General features: G+C 33.8%; 2 protein-coding genes across 6 annotated transcripts in view; one reads left to right on the forward strand and one right to left on the reverse strand.

Moving 5' to 3' along the window:
• Nucleotides 1-219, reverse strand: part of MUT (methylmalonyl-CoA mutase) — a 46,500-nt gene extending 46,281 nt beyond the window's left edge. Inside the window, exon 1 of the mRNA XM_011354842.2 lies at nucleotides 77-219. The gene's annotated coding sequence lies outside the window, so the exon portion shown is untranslated. The remainder of the gene's footprint in view (nucleotides 1-76) is intronic.
• Nucleotides 220-290: 71 nt separating this feature from the next.
• On the forward strand, nucleotides 291-16,144 carry CENPQ (centromere protein Q). Of its 5 annotated transcripts, XM_023527682.1 has the most exons (10): nucleotides 291-418; nucleotides 679-777; nucleotides 2,523-2,667; nucleotides 3,397-3,449; nucleotides 4,506-4,626; nucleotides 5,176-5,244; nucleotides 8,181-8,310; nucleotides 13,690-13,809; nucleotides 14,120-14,194; nucleotides 15,228-16,144. In XM_023527682.1, exons 3-10 carry the CDS (start codon nucleotides 2,639-2,641, stop codon nucleotides 15,357-15,359), a joined length of 729 nt encoding a protein of 242 aa, XP_023383450.1. In that variant the 5' UTR covers nucleotides 291-418; nucleotides 679-777; nucleotides 2,523-2,638; the 3' UTR covers nucleotides 15,360-16,144. The 5 variants fall into 5 exon arrangements, with proteins under 5 accessions (XP_023383450.1, XP_011353100.1, XP_023383451.1 ...); XM_011354798.2 differs by lacking the exon at nucleotides 3,397-3,449 and having other exon boundaries at nucleotides 4,502-4,626; XM_023527683.1 differs by lacking the exon at nucleotides 679-777 and having other exon boundaries at nucleotides 313-418; nucleotides 2,523-2,683; nucleotides 3,402-3,449.
• The last annotated feature ends 3,157 nt before the right edge of the window (nucleotides 16,145-19,301 follow it).

Here is a 19,301-nt window from a genome sequence, read left to right on the forward strand (position 1 = left end):
GTCAGGGGAAGAGCGGAGCCAGAAGAATAGAGGATTTGAAAGGCAGACGTGCTCCAAGGTGCACTATCCTACTCACTGGCCGGCTTGTCTTGGACCTCGATTTTGGGAAAGCGCGGCTAAATTTCGGGGTTCCAGCCCCTACTAGCTAGAGGTACACACAGCTGGGCCCGCTACGGAGCAAATGTAAAGCCAGCCGGAGAGTCGGCGGGCGGGGGAGAGGAGCGTAGGCCGACAACACCCTCCCTTCAGCCAATTACATCTCGCTCTCGTGGGCGCGCCTCTGATGACGTTAGGGGTGACTAGCTGCCCGCCTCTCGCGTTTCCGGTTTCTACCAGCCACTTCCGGATCCCCTCCGCTTCGATTGTTTGGGCGCGAAATGCTCTGAGCCCGGCTCCCGGAGTTCAAGAGGAGTGGTTGGTGAGTAGTGAAACGCTTAGCCTGCCAGTGGGTCTAGGTTGGGGAACGAGGTTTGTGGCCAACACGTTTGTGGCAACCTCCGCAGTTTGCATTTGAGGCGCGTGAATGCATTTTGCATTCAGAAGGGAGGGAAATCCGAACAGGTCTGTCTTTGGTGGAGCCACGTATTAAAATATTTGATTTGCGAGGAGGGAGTGAAGTCACGCTTGGTTCTTCCCTCCTTTCCCCGAATCATCCTTGTCCTCATCGTATCTCTCCAGCACACAGTCGTGGGGTGAAATGCAGCCTTAGAGATTAGTGTCTGGCTTTGAGGTTGCTGCGATCGGCAGCGTCTTTCCGGAGGCGTCCCTTGTCAAGAGGTAATCATTGTGTGTTTGTGCTCACCTCTTGTGCCCATATAGAGGCCTAGTTTGAGGTACTTGGTTTTAAGTAAGCTAGTGAGGAAAACAAGACGACGTAGGATGCCTCCCTGTTTCCTACACGGTAAAGAATAAATTCTTTACTGCAGTATATGGTCCCGCCGCAAACCACTGCTCAAGTCATTTCCGTCCATTCCTGCCATACACGTTAAAAGTCTCGCCGAACTTTTCCTGTCCCTAAACACACCAGTTACTTTCAAGCTGCGTACCCTGCCATCAGGTTTTTGCTGTTTTCTCGAGAATTCTTCACACCGCCCGCCCCCCAATCTGGTTCAGTGTTTCAAAATGTAATTCAAATATTTTTTTTCTCTGAATACTGTATATTCCGCCTCCCCCCCACACACACCATTAGATAGTCATTCACTCATTTGTCTAACATTTGTCATATTGTGTATAATCGTATGTAGTAATTGTTTTCATATCTGTTTACCCACTACTATTAGACTGTGGTTTCCTGTGGATGTAAAACAAGGCAAGATTTATTCCTTTTTGTATGCACTACATCTGGAGCAATAGTGGCAGAAAATTATGGCTTTTATTTAGTGTTCTTACTATGTCCCAAATATTGTTTTAGGCATTTCATGTATTCTGTACAAAATTTTAGCTTTACAAAAGCCTTCGATGTTGATATTTTTAACAACCCATTTTACCATTGGGGAAAGTGAGCAAATTTATGTGTCCAAGGCTATATAGTTAATTAAATGGCAGGGCCAGGATTGGGAACCTGGGCAGTTTATCTTCACCCCTGGCTCACTCTTGGCAGTGGTTCTCGACCCCCGGGGATTATACAGCAGGGAACATTGATAATGTCTGGAGACAGTTTCGCTTGTCACAACTGGAAAAGGTACTACTGATATCTAGTGGGTAGAGGCCAGGAATGCTGCTAAACATCCTATAGTACACAGGACAGCTCCCACAGCAAAGAATTAACCCATCCCAAATGTTAATAGTGATGAGGTTGAGAAACTTTTTGTATTATGGTTTATTGCTACAAGTAAGTATCAATGAAAACAGTGCTGCTTTTTAGCAGGAATGAGTTTGATGTAAAGGACTATTAGATAGAGAAAAGGAGTTATTCTGAATTTTGTCATTGATATCCCCATCCGCACTCCTGTGCCTATTGTAGTTGGTTGAGAGAACAGCGGAATCTGTATACTTTGTGCTCTTGTTAAAATATACATAGTCCACAGAGAGTTTTGGCTCAAATCCTTATGAATGAATTTTCCACATGAATTTGCACAACATAGGTTCATGGTATAATCTTAAAAATTATTTCCTTCTTTCTTTGTCATAAGTAGAATGATAAATCCATTTGACTTCCAACAAGAAGACCTGAGGGATGTCTGTGAGATAACAAATATCATAGTTAATCTGTGACCAGAGTAGGACAATTCAGCACTTTATATTTACATTTTCTTGGATTTAAACATAGAGATAATGAAATTGTATGGGGGAGTATAAAGTGCAAAAGCATTTTGAAAATGATTTTTTACAGCAATACAAAAGGAAGAAATTTCTAGGAATGAAATTGGATAGCCTTACTGTTATACGAGAACCATTATTATTTGTTATATAACAATGTTTAAATGGTTTAAAAAGCTACTTTGGAACATTTATAGGTAATCTTTTTAACAAAATATTATGCAAGTATTAAACATTTTTATGTGTCCTTTTTATCTTTACAGATTTTTTTTGAAGCACTGTTAAAATTGTTCTGTTTAGATCAAGATGTCTAGCAAAGCAAACGCTACCAAGAAAATGCCTCAACAGTTAAAAAGAAATCGAAAAAGAAAAATCGGTCATGAGGAAGTGGAGTTATCAGAAAAAGAGGTAATGAAAATATCTAGTTTATCATCCAGAACTCTTTATTACAAATATTGTCTGTTCTATGTATAGGACTATGTGAAGACTAAAAGTCAGTTTTACTGCAGATTATAGTAATTCATATTGTTATGTGGGAGCTGTTGCAACATTAAGTAAAAATTATTTACTTCAATTCTGAAGATATTGATCAGAAGAGTGGGTCATAGGACATTGCAAAGGTGTTTAAATGGAAAGAATAGGAATAAAGTATACAAATTCTGTGGCATTCATATATTAAAAGATAAGAGAATCTGTCAGTTGGTGGAGGAGATTTTTATTAACATAGAGAAAAATTAGTTTGGTAGGAATTAACTTCTTCCTACCATGATTTTGCCCATCTCTTATAAAACAATAAATGAAATAACCACATTTTTTTTTCCATGTTTTACTCTTGTTTTGCAGGTAAAATATGGAACACTATTTCACTGGCAATATGAGTAATGATTTAAAACATTGTTTGATACCATGTGAAATTCTATTATACATTATCATAGCTGTCCAGGAATTATTTTAGTATATCCTTTGCCTGTGATAAATACATACCCTTTTTCTATACAAGTGGCAATATACTTTACTATCTAACCAGAAAGGTATATGACTACTCATCAACATAACATGATAGACCTATTGCAGAAGCAATATTTTTTTTTATTGATGTTTAATTCTCTGTATATGTGCATGTGTTTTCCTCTCTACGTTAGAAACACAGCAAAAAAAAAATAATCAACTAAAGTGTCTGTCTTCTGAAGGTATTTCTTTTCTGTATCTTGTTTGATGTCTCTTTCACAAGCTTCCTGTATTTATGAAGAAATTATCAGCATCTTGTTTATGAGTTCTGCAAAAGCCAAAGATAGTAATAAACAACCGCAGTCTCATTTTTGCAAGAATAAGTAGTACTAGTTAGTCAGTTATTTTGGTCAACTGAAATTTTACTTAAAATCTTTAGCAAAATACTGTGTCAAGTTCTAAATTGATAGAAACCAGAGAATATCAAAATATCCCACAGTCTGAATTATTATTGATCCGTGATATATAGACATATCAAATGATTTCTTTTCAAAACAGATATTCTTCTGTTCTGTCACCACTGTATAGATTAGTTTGGAACCACTACCTAATTTTATTTAAATTAGTTTGGAATATTCATCTTTACTTAAACATTACTTCTCCATAGAAGAATTCTCAACCTCTCACCCAGGACCAGGTTACATCCCCTGGTTTTATACATCCATCGTGCACAGCACTTTTGTTTTTGTAATTCTTTGCATTCTTGTAATTATAATTATTTAATTTCCTTTCTCTCCAAAACAAATCTTTATGCCAGCCAATAGCATATCTCCTTTGTTTATCCCTTGTTAGTAGAACAATTAACAAACCTACTAAACACTGACGATCTGTTTCTGTTTTGGTTAATCTCTTTTGTTCCGGTTTCCATGCAACATTTGGTAAAAAGAGTTTTCTAGTCTTAATGAAGCTTTTTAATTCAGGTCATTTCTGAGAACCAGACTTTTATGTTGAATCCTAATAATTGTAGCTTGGTTCTTCCTTTAAAATTGTCTTGAGTTTGTATCTGCAATATCAGTTAATATTATTTTAGTTAACCATATATAGCATATTTATACTTAACACCTGGCATGTTATGGCTGTTCAATAAAAAGGATATTAAAGTTTATTCAGCTTTATAATATTTTTGGATCTCATAATTCCATTAGGTTTTTTTAGATAAATTTATGCTTCAATCACTTTTTAAGTAAAAACATACAAACTGCTAGATTGACCAGATTCTCTTCTTTCACTGGAGACAGGACAAACAAAGGATACTAGTCTAAAACAGGTTAAGATAGCATCCAGCAAGAGAAAAACCTGGCAGCCTCTTTCAAAGAGTAGCAGAGAGTATTTGCAAACTATGATGGAAACAGTAATAATGTGAGTATGAAATTTTTCTCTTTCATTTTTTTTATTTCTACTTATGTGTTTCTATAGACAGTATCCTTTTAAAAGCTATTATCTATTTTTTGGTGATAGGGTGTTTTTCTCTTTCAGAAGAAGATATATTTACTGTCTTTTAATGACATCAGCTTTAGCAAAAAAGTATATGTGGCCTGATTTTCTATCTAAAACTTTTAACCTATTCTGTCAATAGGGACACTTTAGGAAGAAGTTGAGTTCAAATTGACACTGTATATGGAAGTTACCATGCTAGACTGGATACAAAGAAAATAAGACATGATTCTTTCATATGAAGGAGGTGAAATGCATCAGAAGAGTCAGGCATATAAATTAATTACAACAATATAATATGATAAAAATAACTTTGATTATACTTCTGCTTAAAATGCATTTAATATCAAAGAAAAAGTGATTGATTCTGCCTGGTTAGTAATGAGAGGCACTTGAGAGAAATCAGAAAAAGTAAACAGATTATATTAGTTGTGTTCCATACTAATATTGATTCAATCCTTGTTTCTTTTCTAGAGCAATTTTGAGTAACAGTGGTAGAGAAAATGAACAAATTCAATATCAACTCAACTGCCTGAAGAAAAGGTAATATAGTTATGCAATACGGCATGGTTAAAACATATTTAGTAAAAGTCTAAGCTGTTCCTGTAGTGCCAGAACAGACATTTATAGAATATAAAAGTTTTTCATTTTGTTTTTTTTGTTGTTGTGCTTGTTGTTTTAAGAAGGGGAACAATTTGGGAATATATATTCTACCCTAAACTGCTGCTGCATATGATTCTGAGTTAAGTTCAAGAGAATTTATAAAAAAGAATCTGAAAATGACAAAACACCTTCTTCCACAATTCACTTTTCTGTTATTGGGATTTGAAAGATATTTTGTCAACTCGAACTCCATTCAACGTCATTTTGAACAATATAAAGTTAAGAGTTTGCCACTCTTACCTGATATTTATCCTATTGCTGTGTTTTTCCTTCACTTCATATTGCATTACATTATTTGAACAAGCAACAAGTATAATTTTCCAGGATATTACTGCTCTTCACCTTGTGGTAAGTAACAAATGGAGGTTTATTTTCATGTGTTCTTAAAATCATACCACTGCCAGTAATTTTTAGTGACTACTTTTTTCTAGTATTTACACAACTTTTTCTTTTCAAAGAAGAATGTTCTGCATCTCATTTACAGGTTTGCCCGGAAATGTTTGTCACCTACTATGTTATTCTTGGGAAGGCTGAAAACAAATTCTGCTTACTTTAAGTATAATTCTCAAGGATGGTAGCAAAATAGAAAAGGTGGGGTGCGGGTGACAATTTGTGGAGAGAGATTAAAGAGATTAAAGAAAAGACTGCTAGCAGGCCTTTAAATGGTTTATAGGAATGATAGCCTAATATTGAAGGAGTGCACTAAAAAGCTAATAAATATGATAATATGTAATAAAAGTATAGCTGTGTATGGTCTTAATATAGGACATGTTTGCTGTGTAAATGAGGCTATTTATCACTCTGGGTCATCAGAAAATATTAAATTCTGTTCAACATATAAGCTGTCTCTTCATCATGTAGTAGCCATGGAGACATATTTCAAAGACTGCCTGTTTTCTCTTCATTTTTGCTTTACCACTCACTCTCTTTCATTCCCAAATTAGCAATACTCAAGATACTTTCTCTTTTAATAATATAGCAGAGTGCAAGCTTAGCAAATGATTCTCATCAAATCTATTAATAAATTTTTCTGTAGCAATATTTCTCAAAGTATATTCAGAACACTTATTTTAAAATATAACTTAAATAAAAGTGATATATCTAGTGAATTATATTTAGGTACATTAGCATATTGAAAGTCCTGCAGTAAATAAATCTATTTCATTTTGCTTAACCTAGCATCTCCTAAATTGGAGTTTACCACAGAAACTATTTTATATATTAGTTTTATCTCTGCTTCGGTCTGCATTTTGACTTTATTCTTTGAGAGATTGTCCTGACTAGATTAGAACTGTAGACATAGACAAGCTCCTTATTTATCTTTTTAGCCTTGTGAAGAAAGAGGAGAAACAAAATGCTTATCCTCTTAGCTTCATTTAGAAAATCCTGGGAGATGGACTCTTGATTGCCCCAGCTTAGGTAATGCACCTATCTGTGGACTGATTTTGTGGCAAGAGCTGTTATGATTGATATAGACTGGGTCATATGCCTACCCCTACGGTCAGACAAACAGTTGCTAATCAGACAAAATGATTAGCTACTATAGTTTCTAGGGGAACATATTTTGGGAAAGTTGTCCCATAGAAACAATGTTATAATGATTAGGTGTTATTGATATAGTAGGGTACATTCATGTTACACTTTTAGTTTAATTAGATTTTGCAAGAATCCTGAAAATCTAACCATATTTAGAACATTTATAACAGTGGATGACTCTTCCACAAATTGACTTAATACACTTTTGGAAGAAAATTCATAAATGGAAACTTTAAGTTGAGAAATCAAAAACTTATCCCTCTTGGGAAGACTTAGACAGACAGATTTATATGCTTAAATATGATGCCCTAGTGATGATTTTCTGGATAACTGAAGTTTATCCCAGTAGATTAATGAAAATTATGATTGGTGTTTATACTGCCTACTTTTTTCTTTATAAAAATTAGTATTTTGAATAAGAGCCCAGGAAGATAAGTCTTGGGTTCCACTATTGTTCAAATTAAGTAGTAAGACTTTTTAGAACCCCAAAATTCTCCTATTAGATAAAAGCAACCAAATTTAGATTTTCCTCCTTGATTCTTCATATGGAATTCAAGAATCAAATCTAGGAAAGCTATATTGCTCTCTGCTAGAAGTGAGGGTAGTAAAAGTTCAGTGTCTATTGGTGAGCTTATCAACCCAAATTGAAGGAAGATTTTTTTAACTTTAATATTGAATATTCATTTTGATAGTACTTTAGAATAAAGCACCTTAATCTTAGTGTTTTATTTGACTTAAAGTCAACGGGACTCAGTTTTCTTTAAAATCATTAAGTTAGAGTAACTGATGTAGAAGTTCTCTTTTATTGGTTGCATTGTTTAAAACAACAGATTTAGAGTCCGGGTTCATAGTTAAGACTTAGAGAGTAGTACTCTCTCTAGAGAGTAGTACTGTAGTAGTACTCCAAAACCCAATAATTCAAGATAAATGATAGACTTATGTGCTGGAATATTTAACACATTTAGAAGACATAGTGAAATTTTGATTTTAAAAATGTATATAAATAATTGTTAAATGTGTAAAATAGAAATTTTTTCTTTTATGAAGCAGCCTAAGTTCCCCATCGTTTAAGATAAATCTTATGAAAGGTTAAATGATGATTTGCTAGAACTTTTCTGGGGAGACTTACTGCTAAGGTTAGCTATTGTTAATAAAAGAATATTATAACCCTTGGGACTATGAGGGCAAAATAAAGATGGCAACAGTATTTCAAAACAAAACAAAATACTAGTGGTACTCAAAAAATAAGCAAGTAATTATGTTTTTATTCTTTCCTTAAGATTGCTACAACTGTGTGAAACCCTAAAAGTCCCTCCCAAAAAGCTGCAAGATTTAACTAGTGTGTCAAGTCTACTGAAAATGGAAAGGGCAAAGTACAGAACTAATGAAGAAGGTCTGACATTATTGCAGGTATGAAATTTGAACAGGGAATCCGTAATTAAGGGGAAGGGGAAGAAACCAAAAAGTTTTCTACATTATCATGATATTCTGATGATAAATACTAGATCTTGAACCAGGTTTTTCATTAAAATCTTTTATTTTTTTTTGTAATCAAGGCAAAATCTGCCTAAACTTTGGGCCTCTAAAATTAAAAGTATTTCTAATATATTAATGATTAAGTAGCAGTTTTATTTTTTTATCAGACTATGTAACCATCTTAGTATTTTTGGTTATCAAATTGGAGAAACTCATCGTTAAATACTATAGAATTTCAAAACATTAGTTTTTCCATACTTTATTGACAGGAACACAGTCATTGTCATTATTGTTGTTATACCTAACAATAAGGCTGTCTCAGGAGGGAAATGGGGCATCTTGCCTCTGGCGGGAAGAAAGAGGAGGTAGGAGGGCTTTCTTTGTTCTAGGCACTGTTCTGAGCACTTATAGTTATATCCCTTAATCCTCACAGCTTAAAGAGGTTTGTACTGTATTATCCTCATTTTACAAATGTGAAAAAGAGACTTACTGACATTTTTAGCTGAACCTTAGACAAACTGCTTAAAGTTATAATATGAACCTAGTCCATCTGACATTAGAACATAATTCCTAATCATTATCCTATAGAAGCTAATGGGAGATATCATTAGCTATCATGATTAACTGTATCTTTTTAATTAATGGACACTTGAACGATCAAGAAAGCGACCTTACGGGCTTATGAAATAATTAAAACAGATGGGACTATATATCCCTTAACCATTTCAAAGTTCTTTGTAGATATGGTGCTTAGGTTTTTGTTAGCAATTCAGTAAATACAAAGTGGCAGTAGTTTATGCAATGAATGTATCCCCAAGTAATTCTAATAATTCTAAATTCACAAATAATTTATTTCAGTTTGTCCGTATAATTGAGATAACATTGGAATGATTTGAGCAGTAAATCTACATATACTATATATTAATAGGATGATATTTTTTAGTTTGCCTCACTTCATAATGTGAGATGTTTATTTTTCATCCCAATGTTACTACTTTTCAAGGTTATATTTAGTACTGGCATTAGTTCTAATACTTAGTGAACAGTTAAATGAAATTATTTTTTTTTTCAGTTAATTGAAGTATAATTGACAAAATCGTAAGATATTTAAAGTGTGCATCATGGTGATTTGATAATATGTATGCATTGTGAAAAATTTCCCCCTTTAGTTAATTAATATATCCAACACCTCACATTATATATCTTTTGCGGGGAGGGTGGGGTAAGATCATTTAAGTCTTTTTTTAGCAAATTTCAATTACACAGTACAGAGTTATCAGTTATAATTACCATGTTTTACATTAGATTGTCAGACCTTATCATCTTATAGCTGAAAGTTTATACCCTTTTGACATCCTCTTCCTATTTCCCCTACTTCCCAGCCCCTGGCAATCACTTTCCTACTCTGTTTCTATGAGTTCAACCTTTTGTAAGGTTATTTTTAAAGGTTTTAAAGTATAATAATGGTAAATGTTACCTTAACATTTAATATTTCCATAAATCACTTAAAAGTTCTCAGAGATAATAAATGATAGTGTGAGTTTTGTAATACTGGGAGGCATTTCTGTTTTACAGCTATAATTGGACCTCCATGTGCCAAAAGCCTAATTAACAGTTAAATGGAAAACACATTTTCTATGCTCAACACTTATAACACCAAATGTGTGGATTTTCCACACCAGCTAGGTGTTCTACAATTTAATTCAAATCTGACACTATCTGGAGTTAGCATAGACCCCGCAGATTAGAGACTGAGTCTCATAAGATTGCCTCCTACTTCAGATCTTAGTTGCAAGTCTGAGCCTTCTCTACATCTAACCGACCAAGTATAAATCAGGGGTTCCTGTGACCCCCTCCGAGGTTCAATAATTTGCTAGAACAACTCACAGAACGTAGGAAAGCATTTTACTATTACCTGTTTATTATAAAGGACTCAACTCAGGAACAGCCAAAAGGAAGAGATGTATAGGGCAAGGTATATGGGAAAGGGTTCAGAGTTTCCATGCCTCTTCTAGTGTAACATCCTTTCAGCACCTTAATGTAATCACCAACCTGGAAGATCTCCAAACCCTGTTGTTGAGAGTTGTTTGATCTCCTTCTCAGAGATCAAAGAGTAGGACTGAAAGTTCCAAACCCCTAATCATGGTTTGCTCTGGCAACCAGCCTTCATCCCTGAGCCATTCATTATCATAAAGTCAGGTATAGTTGAAAGGGACTTATGAATAACAAAAGATGTTCCTCTTACGCAAATCACTCAGAAAATTACAAGGGTTTCAGAAACTGAAAGGAACTAGGATAAAAAAATGTTATAAGAAAATATGCTCTTATTCCCTCCATCACTCAGGAAGTTACAAGGATTTTAGAAGCTCTGTGCCTGGAACAGGAAATGAAGACCAAATATATATTTATCTCACAACAGTCTGTGATTTGCTTGACAGTCAGTCGCTCAATGGAAGTACTCTTGGCATCTTGGGCAAAGTAGTTCATTTCTATAAGAGAGTCTTCGAACTAGGAGTTTGTAGAATTTGTCTGTATCCATTAGTTTTCTCCTGTATGCCATACTTGGAACCACTGCTTTTTCCTACTGCAGCCTAGTTATTGCTGGTGGTGACTTTCTAAAACTTTTGTCAGCTATCAGTAACAGAAGCTGTGTTCAACAACATGTTTATAGAGCTCTCACTCAGTGATGGTGGGTGCTAGAGAAAAGGCAATGGTGAACAGTCTCTGAGAGATTCTGAAAAGATGGTATAGGAACCCGTGAGACAAAAGTTTTTTAATCTCTCCGGATCACATCATACCATAGAATTTCACAGAGTTAGCATAAGAAAATATAAGAAAAGGAACAGAAAATAACATTCCTATAGACAACAAAAGCATGCCAAAAATATGTATTCACAAAACAGATGAACACTAACCTGATTTCTCAAGTGAACTGAAAAAATGTCAGAAAAACAATGGATGGTATGGAAAATATCATAAATCAGTACTATAAATACCTTAGTCCTCAGGTTCTGAGAAATACAGTGTCAGTAAATTCTTGGAAACTATGACTTTAAGCAAAATGATATATAACAAAGCCAAGTTTACTGTGAGCTAATTGATATAAATAAGAGTTAAGTTCCTATAGCATATTTCTGATCACAAAAATATCACCAAAATTCTAAATAAAGACCCCAAACAATTCTAAATCATTGAAATAAATGTGAGCTGTACATATATTTAAGAATGATTGATAAAAACAAGTAAGATAATTATTTTCCAACTTATATATTTCAGTTCAGAGTCGCAGGTGACTTGATCCTATCCCAGCAGCTCAGAGCAAAAGGCAGGACCCTGGACAGGACACCCTTCCATCACCAGGTGTAGTCACACCCATCCACACTTAGTCTGGGATAATGTAGACACACAGATCACCTTACATATACATCTTTGAGATGTAGGAGAAAATTAGAGTACTCAGAAGACTCACACAGACATGGGGAGAACATGCAAACTCTACACCGGAGGTAGCCCCAGTCAGGAATCGATATATTTTTTTTTTTCATAATGCTATAACGAAATGATATTTAATGAACTGATATTATTCAAGGACCTGCTGTACTACAAAATGAAGTTACAGAATTCAGGAAAGAATTAGTAATAAAAAGCCTTTCATATATTTTGACTAAATTAGGAGTACTAAAGCAAACACAAGAGACAGTGCTTACAATAAATAGTAAAATAAGGAGAAAATTTTAAAAGTCAAAAAGTTTTTTTTAAAGGTATTGAGAAAAAGTCACAAATACAAAAGTTTGGCAAAGAAGATACAACATGAATATGGTAGGAATACCCAAAGAAAATAACCAAAGCAATGGAAGAAAATTAATTTTTAAAAGTTAATAATGGAAAAATTTAGTCCTTATTATATTAATTCTTCATTCAGTGCAGTTTCTCATTCCCTTCTATATGGGTTGAATGGTGGCCCTTAAAAAGATATGTCTAAACCCTAAACCCTGGAATCTGTGAGTATGACCTTATTGGGAAAGAGAATCTTCCCAGGTTGGATTTAACTTCAGGATAGCCAGGTAAAATCATCTTGGATTACTTTGGATGGGCCCTTAATCCAATGACAAGTGTCCTCAAGAGATAGACGTATCCTTATAAAAGACACAGTAACATGAAAGAAAAGGCCACATGAAAACAAATGCAGAAATTGGAGTAATGGAGCTACAAAGAATGCTGACAGCCATCAGAAGCTGGAAGATGCAAGAAAGGATTCTCCCCTAGAGCCTTCAGAGGGAACACTGCCGTACTAATACTTTGATTTTGGACATGTGCTTTCCAGAACTGTAAGAGGATAAATTTCTGTTGTTTTAAGCCACCAAATTTATGGTAATTTGTTATGGCACGCATGGAAGTTAATACGTGTGGTTTAAATTGTATTTAACAGTATTCTCTAAATCTAACAACCAATTAATAGGAAATTAGGGCTAAGGAATAGGTTAAAATGGTAGAGCCACTTTGGAAGACAGTTTGGAGGTTTCTTACAAAAATAAGTATGTCTTTTGCCACACAATCCAGTGATCATACTCCTTGGTACTTACCCAAAAGAGTTAAAAATTTACGTCCACACAGAATACTGCACATGAATCTCTGTAGCAGCATTATTCACAATTGCCAAAATTTGGGAAAAAAACAAGTTATGCTTAACTTGGAAAAAAGATGTTTTTAAGTAGGTGAATGGATAAACTGACACATCTAGACAAGAGAATATATTCAGCATTAAAAAGAAATGAGCAATCAAGACCTGAAAAGACATAGAGGAAACTTAAATGCATATTATTAAGTGAAATAAGCCAATCAGAGAAGGCCGCATACTGTACGATTGCAACTATATGACAGACTGGAAAAGACAGAACTATGGAGACAATAAAAAGATCAGTGATTGTCAGGGGTGTGTAGTGGGGGTAGAGATGAATAGGCAGAACATAGTGGGATTTTAAGCCATCAGTTTTTGGGCGCCCTGCTCGATTAACATGGGTCTTTCAGAATCTCTGATATTAGCAGTTTTGCTAAATTTTTGAGGAAACATTCTTATACATGGATGTATCTCCTTGTTCCGGGGATATTAAATTTCCTTATAATGCATTACTACATTGGTAAATTAGTTTCTAGGAAGTCTATTTTTTGAAAGAAAAGTGAAAATATATTTGCCAGTTTCTTTAAGCAGTGTTTCAATATGAGGTGTTTTAAAAATATGTATATGTATATATCTTTGGGTTTCATTTAATAAAATATTTAATTTAAAACATTAACGTTCTCTTTCTGACTCAGGAAGAAATAGATAAAATAGTAGAGACCACAGAGTCGATGACTGGGAGTATTCAGGCCCTAAAAAACAAAATTCAAATTCTGACAAGTGAGGTGGAAGAAGAGGAGGAGAAGATAAAACAGGTAATTATTTAATGATGTATTGCTAATTGTTTAATGATGTATTGCTAGATTCTGACAAGTGAGGTGGAAGAAGAGGAGGAGAAAGTAAAACAGGTAATTGTTTAATGATGTATTGCTAAACAGGTAATTGTTTAATGATGTATTGCTAGATGTATTGCTAGGAGAAGGTAAAACAGGTAATTGTTTAATGATGTATTGTTTAATGATGTAATTTCTAATGCTTGCATTCTACCAAGACAACTTTTGAGTGTACGAAGATGAAAGAAATCAGTCTTTTGAAATAATCTATAGCTCCCTTTTCTTACTTTAGATGTTTCAAATAGATAGTGGAGTACTCTCTCTTCCAGAACTTTCTCAGAAGAGTCTCAAAGCACCCACACTTCAGGTAAGTACCAATTGACTATATTGACTATATCACCAGTTATGAATTGCATATATAAAACCATTCTATCCTGTTTCTTATTAAAAAATAGAATTTATGATATAAACTTAACATTATTTTTCTCACTTGACACTATAGTATGAACATCTTTCTTTGTCAGTTCATGTAGATCTGTCTTGTTCTTGTCAATAGCTGTGTAATATTCCATTGTATGGGTGTACCATAATATAGTTTGTGAATTACTGATGGAAATAATGTGTGCAATTACAAGTAGTGCTGAGTAAACCCTTGTATATATATTTTTACAGATTTGTGTAGTCATAGCTATAGGATAGATTTCTGGAAGTAAATTCTGACAGTTGCTTTTGTTTGTGCTTATAAGGATGGCATGTAACTTCATAAAATAATATTATGTCTTATTTGTAGAAGGCTCTACACTGGTAATTTATCTTTTTTTCAAAGGACCCAAGTAGATATTGTAAATGTCTATAGTGGTAGAAAGTCTTTATATTTTCTCAAAAAGTAATTTGAAATTTTCCTGTCTATAATTCACCCGGGGTGTAAGGAACGGGAATAGGCAGAAAGAAAACAGAATAACATAGATTTGAAAAAAGAACAACGAGTTGATGGTTATTGAAGTTGAGTGGTGGGTACATGAGATTTGTTATATCTTTCTCTCTAAGTAACATCATTTGATCCTTTTCACAGAAAGGGTTAAAAACATATAGACAAAGATGGTCAAAAGATACAAAATCCCAGTTGGAAAATAAGTCATGGAGTTGCAATGTACAGCGCAGTGATTATAGTTAATAATACTATATTATATTTTTGAAAGTTGCTAAGTAAATTTTAAAAGTTCCCATCACAAGAAAATTTGTGATAATGTGTGGTAATGGATGTTAACTAAACTTATTGTGGTCATCATTTCACAGTATATACAAATATTGAATCATGTTACACACCTAAAGCTAATGTCACATGCCAATTATATCTAAATAAAAAACATTTTTAAGTAATTATACTATTGTACCCACAGAAAGAAATTTTGGCTCAAATTCCAAACCAGAACCCTCTCCTGAAGGACTTGGATATTCTCCATAATTCATCCCAGATGAAGAACATGTTAACTTTCATCGAAGAAGCCTATGAGAGACTGGATGCCTCTTAAAGAGTGTTTTTTAGAGTATCCCATAGTAATTTATGAATTTATAAGTTTGTAAAACTGTTTACCTATGATGATATTGCAAAGGCTGAGGCTTCTTTAGGATTAATTATTTTCCAATATGCAGTTTAAAATTAGCCTCTAAATCTACCATTAGCATATAATGTAGTCCTGAAAACACTGTGTTTAGCAGTTGCCAAGCCTAGGAATTCACATTTATGTTGTTACTTTTCCATTTATTTGCCCGAAGCCATAAAATAAGAACAGCCACAGTCTCATGATTTATAATGGCTGAATAGAGCTCATTTATTGGTTAGTGCAGAGGAAATTTGACACAATAACTTAATATATATAAAGTGTTTATAGGGCCTAGTTCATAAAACTAGTTCATAAATGTTTTCTATTGTTATAATTCCTTAGCTGATGACTTGCATTTTCTGTCTGGTCATTTGGAACTTGAGAAATCCCCAAACACCTTTATTTTTTTTTTTACGTAATTCCCTAGACTTTGTGATATAATTAAGGTTTGCCAGGTAACTTTACCTTTGGAGGCAGCATGAACATTTTATTTCTTTGATTAAGTTAGCGAATCGATGTTCAATACTTGTTTTCCCCTGCCATCAAAGCATACTTTTATTTCATAAAATTATTTAAAAGGGACATAAGCACATTTATTCCCTTAAAAGAAAATTCAAACAATCCTTTCTAGAACTTCTCTCATTATGATGATGATATGTATATACATGTGAATTAACTGTCATTAAAATATATCAAAAATCATTTCTAACCAACTATAGTATGTTGTCTGGATTGCTTTTATCTATTTGTAAAATAAATACCTGCAATAATTTTTTAATCTCCCCAGGAATATTTTTTCAGTTAATTTAGAAGGTGCCATAATTCTGTCATTATCTAGGCAGACACCACCAGAAACATAGCTTTAGTTAAACAAATTGAGTTTAATGCTCATTACAGAGAGGGAGACCAGACGTCATGAGGGAACCCTAGGCAGCTCAGTAAAAGGGTCAAAAGCAATAGCCTCTTAGGAAATAATGGTCAAGAAGGACATTAATGGATTTTAGAGAGAAAGTCTTCAAGAAAGAAAACTTGTGAGGTAGCATGTAAAGAAAACATTTTTATATATTTTGGACTGCCTGCTACACACCAGACAAAGCAACTAAAAGTAAAAAGATTTTACAAAATGTCTTAAAACTTAAAAACTCTTCACTTGGAAACTCAAAGCTTCATGTTTTTAGAGTTGACTAATAGAACCCTAACTCACTGATTTTGGTCATCAATCATGGCATTTATAGTAGCTTTCGATGGGGAGAAAGGAGAGACATTAAAAATCTGCTGTTTTCCCTCAGAATATCTGTTTTAACATTATTGAACATGAACTGAAATTTTCACTTACCTTTGTTAGTGAGTGATAGTTCATCATGCATGAACTGGTCATACTACCCATTTGTAGAAATGAAAAGTATGTGATCTAATTTTGAGAGAGCAACAGTATCTTCTGGCATGTTGCCGGCAATTCAAAACATACACAATATTTTTTTTAAAGGCTAAATTTTGGTATACTCTTCATGAATAACAGGTAATTACAGACCCAAATAAAATTAAAATTCAACTGCACATGGTCCTAGTAATTCAAATGGCCATCTTCTCTTGTAGTATCCACACCCATCTAAGTCCTCATTTGCATAGGCCATTGCTAACTATGATACAACTCCTCTCCAGTAAGGAGAAGATAAATGCCAATGCCAGAAACTAAATTCTGAAAGTACACATTTTGGAATAGAGGATATATAGTGTAAAAATGTAGACCGTGAAAAAAATAGCATTTCAGAAAAAATGCAGAAAAATATTCAATAAATGGTCTTGAGAAAACTAACCACACCAGAGATGGTGGCGGAGAGGCAGCAGTTAATATTCCTACTTTATACCAAAACATTCCAAATAAAGTTAAATATAAAATAGAAACTTAAAATATCAGTAACAAATACCAAGAGGAAAGTGGTCAATTCTCAAACATACATAAATGGTCAAAAAAGTATTGGAAGATGATCAATCTTATAATAATCACTTAAATGCAAATCAAAATGTTTTCACCTATCAGACTGAAAAAAAGATTGGAAAAGGCTAAAGGGGGAAGTTGTTTAATACAGGAAAATGGGTCCCCAATAATCCTGCCAAAGGAAGGAAGGTAATTGATATAACTTGTATGTGTGGTGGAGTTTGAGGAGAGGCAGCCTGTACAGATACGTTGCAGAACCTTAATATACAGTCGGTCATTTATAATTCGTACTTTATAAGTCCCTCCATTTTCCCCAACTCTCAGGGATATGTTTAACAAACAGGTTTTATTTAAATATGACACACCTGCACTGGAACCTAAAATTAAGGGATTTACTTTCTTTTATTTGGTTGGATAGAATTTCCAGGTATTGTCTGTTTATCAAAAATAAATGCAGGTGCACCTTCAAAATTAGCATTTGAATCATTCAGGTTGGCTTAGTTTCCAAACACAAGTCTTCTAAATCCTCTCATGTTTCATTCATTATTAAGAAATATTCAGCTTTGAGGAAAAGAGAGAGGAAAGAAAGCAAACTCAGAGAGAAATTTGAATTTCCTTCTTGGACTTTATCACGTCTAAAGTGACTGAGCCCTTTTTATGTTATAACCAGCTTTTCTTGTTTAAAGTTGCTGCTGTTGAATGTAGTTCTTCACTACTAAATCACTATGGAACCACTTTCTCTTGGCTTAGATATTCTCACTCCTCATTAAAGTAACCTCTGCTATTAATCAAGACTGAAATTGCTGTAGCAGTCATTTCTAAAGATTGGTTATAGTTGTTAAAATTGGGCAAAGAGGAAAAGGAAGAAGAGATGTTTTTCAGAGTCAGTGAAACTAGATTACTTTTTAAAATTGAAATTGTTAATTTTTTTAACTAATAGAAACAAATGTGTGTTTGCCAATTTCGCCCTCTTTTATACCTCCAAGGAGGTCCTTAAAATTAAAGTTGGTTTTCAAGTGGGACAACAGGGCTATATAACAATAACAATGATAAAAATGGCTGACATTTAATGATGTGTGCTATATACCAGGCACTATTCTAAGCCCGTTATGTGTATGCATATATTTATGCCAGTGTTTAATTCCAATAACAGTATGGGCCTTAAACCCCATAACAGTCACTATTATCCCCATCCTCCCGGTGAAGAACCTGAGGCATAGAGTCTAAATAACTGTCTTGAGATCACTCAAATAGTAAGTGATAGAACTTGGAAGCAAAAACAATTGTAATTTTGACCTCTTAGCTGATGAGCTACAAACAGAAGAGGCTACTGAAGCTGATGAGAAATTCTATAACAACAATGTACAAATCGATCTATTTTTCTAGGTAGAATGATATTATGAATTCATTCACTTGGGTTTATAGAACAAAATCTCTAAATTTATATTAGTAACCTCTTTTTCTCCTTTTTCTTTTTCGTTTTAATTTTAGAGTTAGAAGTTCAGTTTAGCTTGATGGACATATTTCAAATTTAATTATCTTCAACAATACGGTTTCACTGGAAAAATAATATGCTTTGCTTTATTGGTTACTAGGCAAAAAACAACTATTTTAATTAGTCCTGATGTTTTAGAGAGCAAAATACTTTGAAAAAAGAATAGAAGTTTCTGTTTTGGATGTCCTTGGGAACAAGATGTAGTCTAAATCTGAAAAAAACATTTATATGTCTCTCAGGTCCATAAATAATTTGACCCTAACTTTTGAAGTTTTTTCTGATATTGTCTAAAATAGATTTTGTTCTACAAATAATAGCTTATGTTCACTTTTTTAATTGATTTTCCTCAGTACTTAGAAAAGACTAGATTTACATAAGATCCTTAAGGACATACATAGGTATATGATGCCTTCAGTAACATCTTTAAAAAAAAAAA

The sequence above is a fragment of the Pteropus vampyrus genome, unplaced genomic scaffold (genome assembly GCF_000151845.1).
Source record: "Pteropus vampyrus isolate Shadow unplaced genomic scaffold, Pvam_2.0 Scaffold18, whole genome shotgun sequence".
In the NCBI taxonomy this organism is placed as follows: domain Eukaryota; kingdom Metazoa; phylum Chordata; class Mammalia; order Chiroptera; family Pteropodidae; genus Pteropus; species Pteropus vampyrus.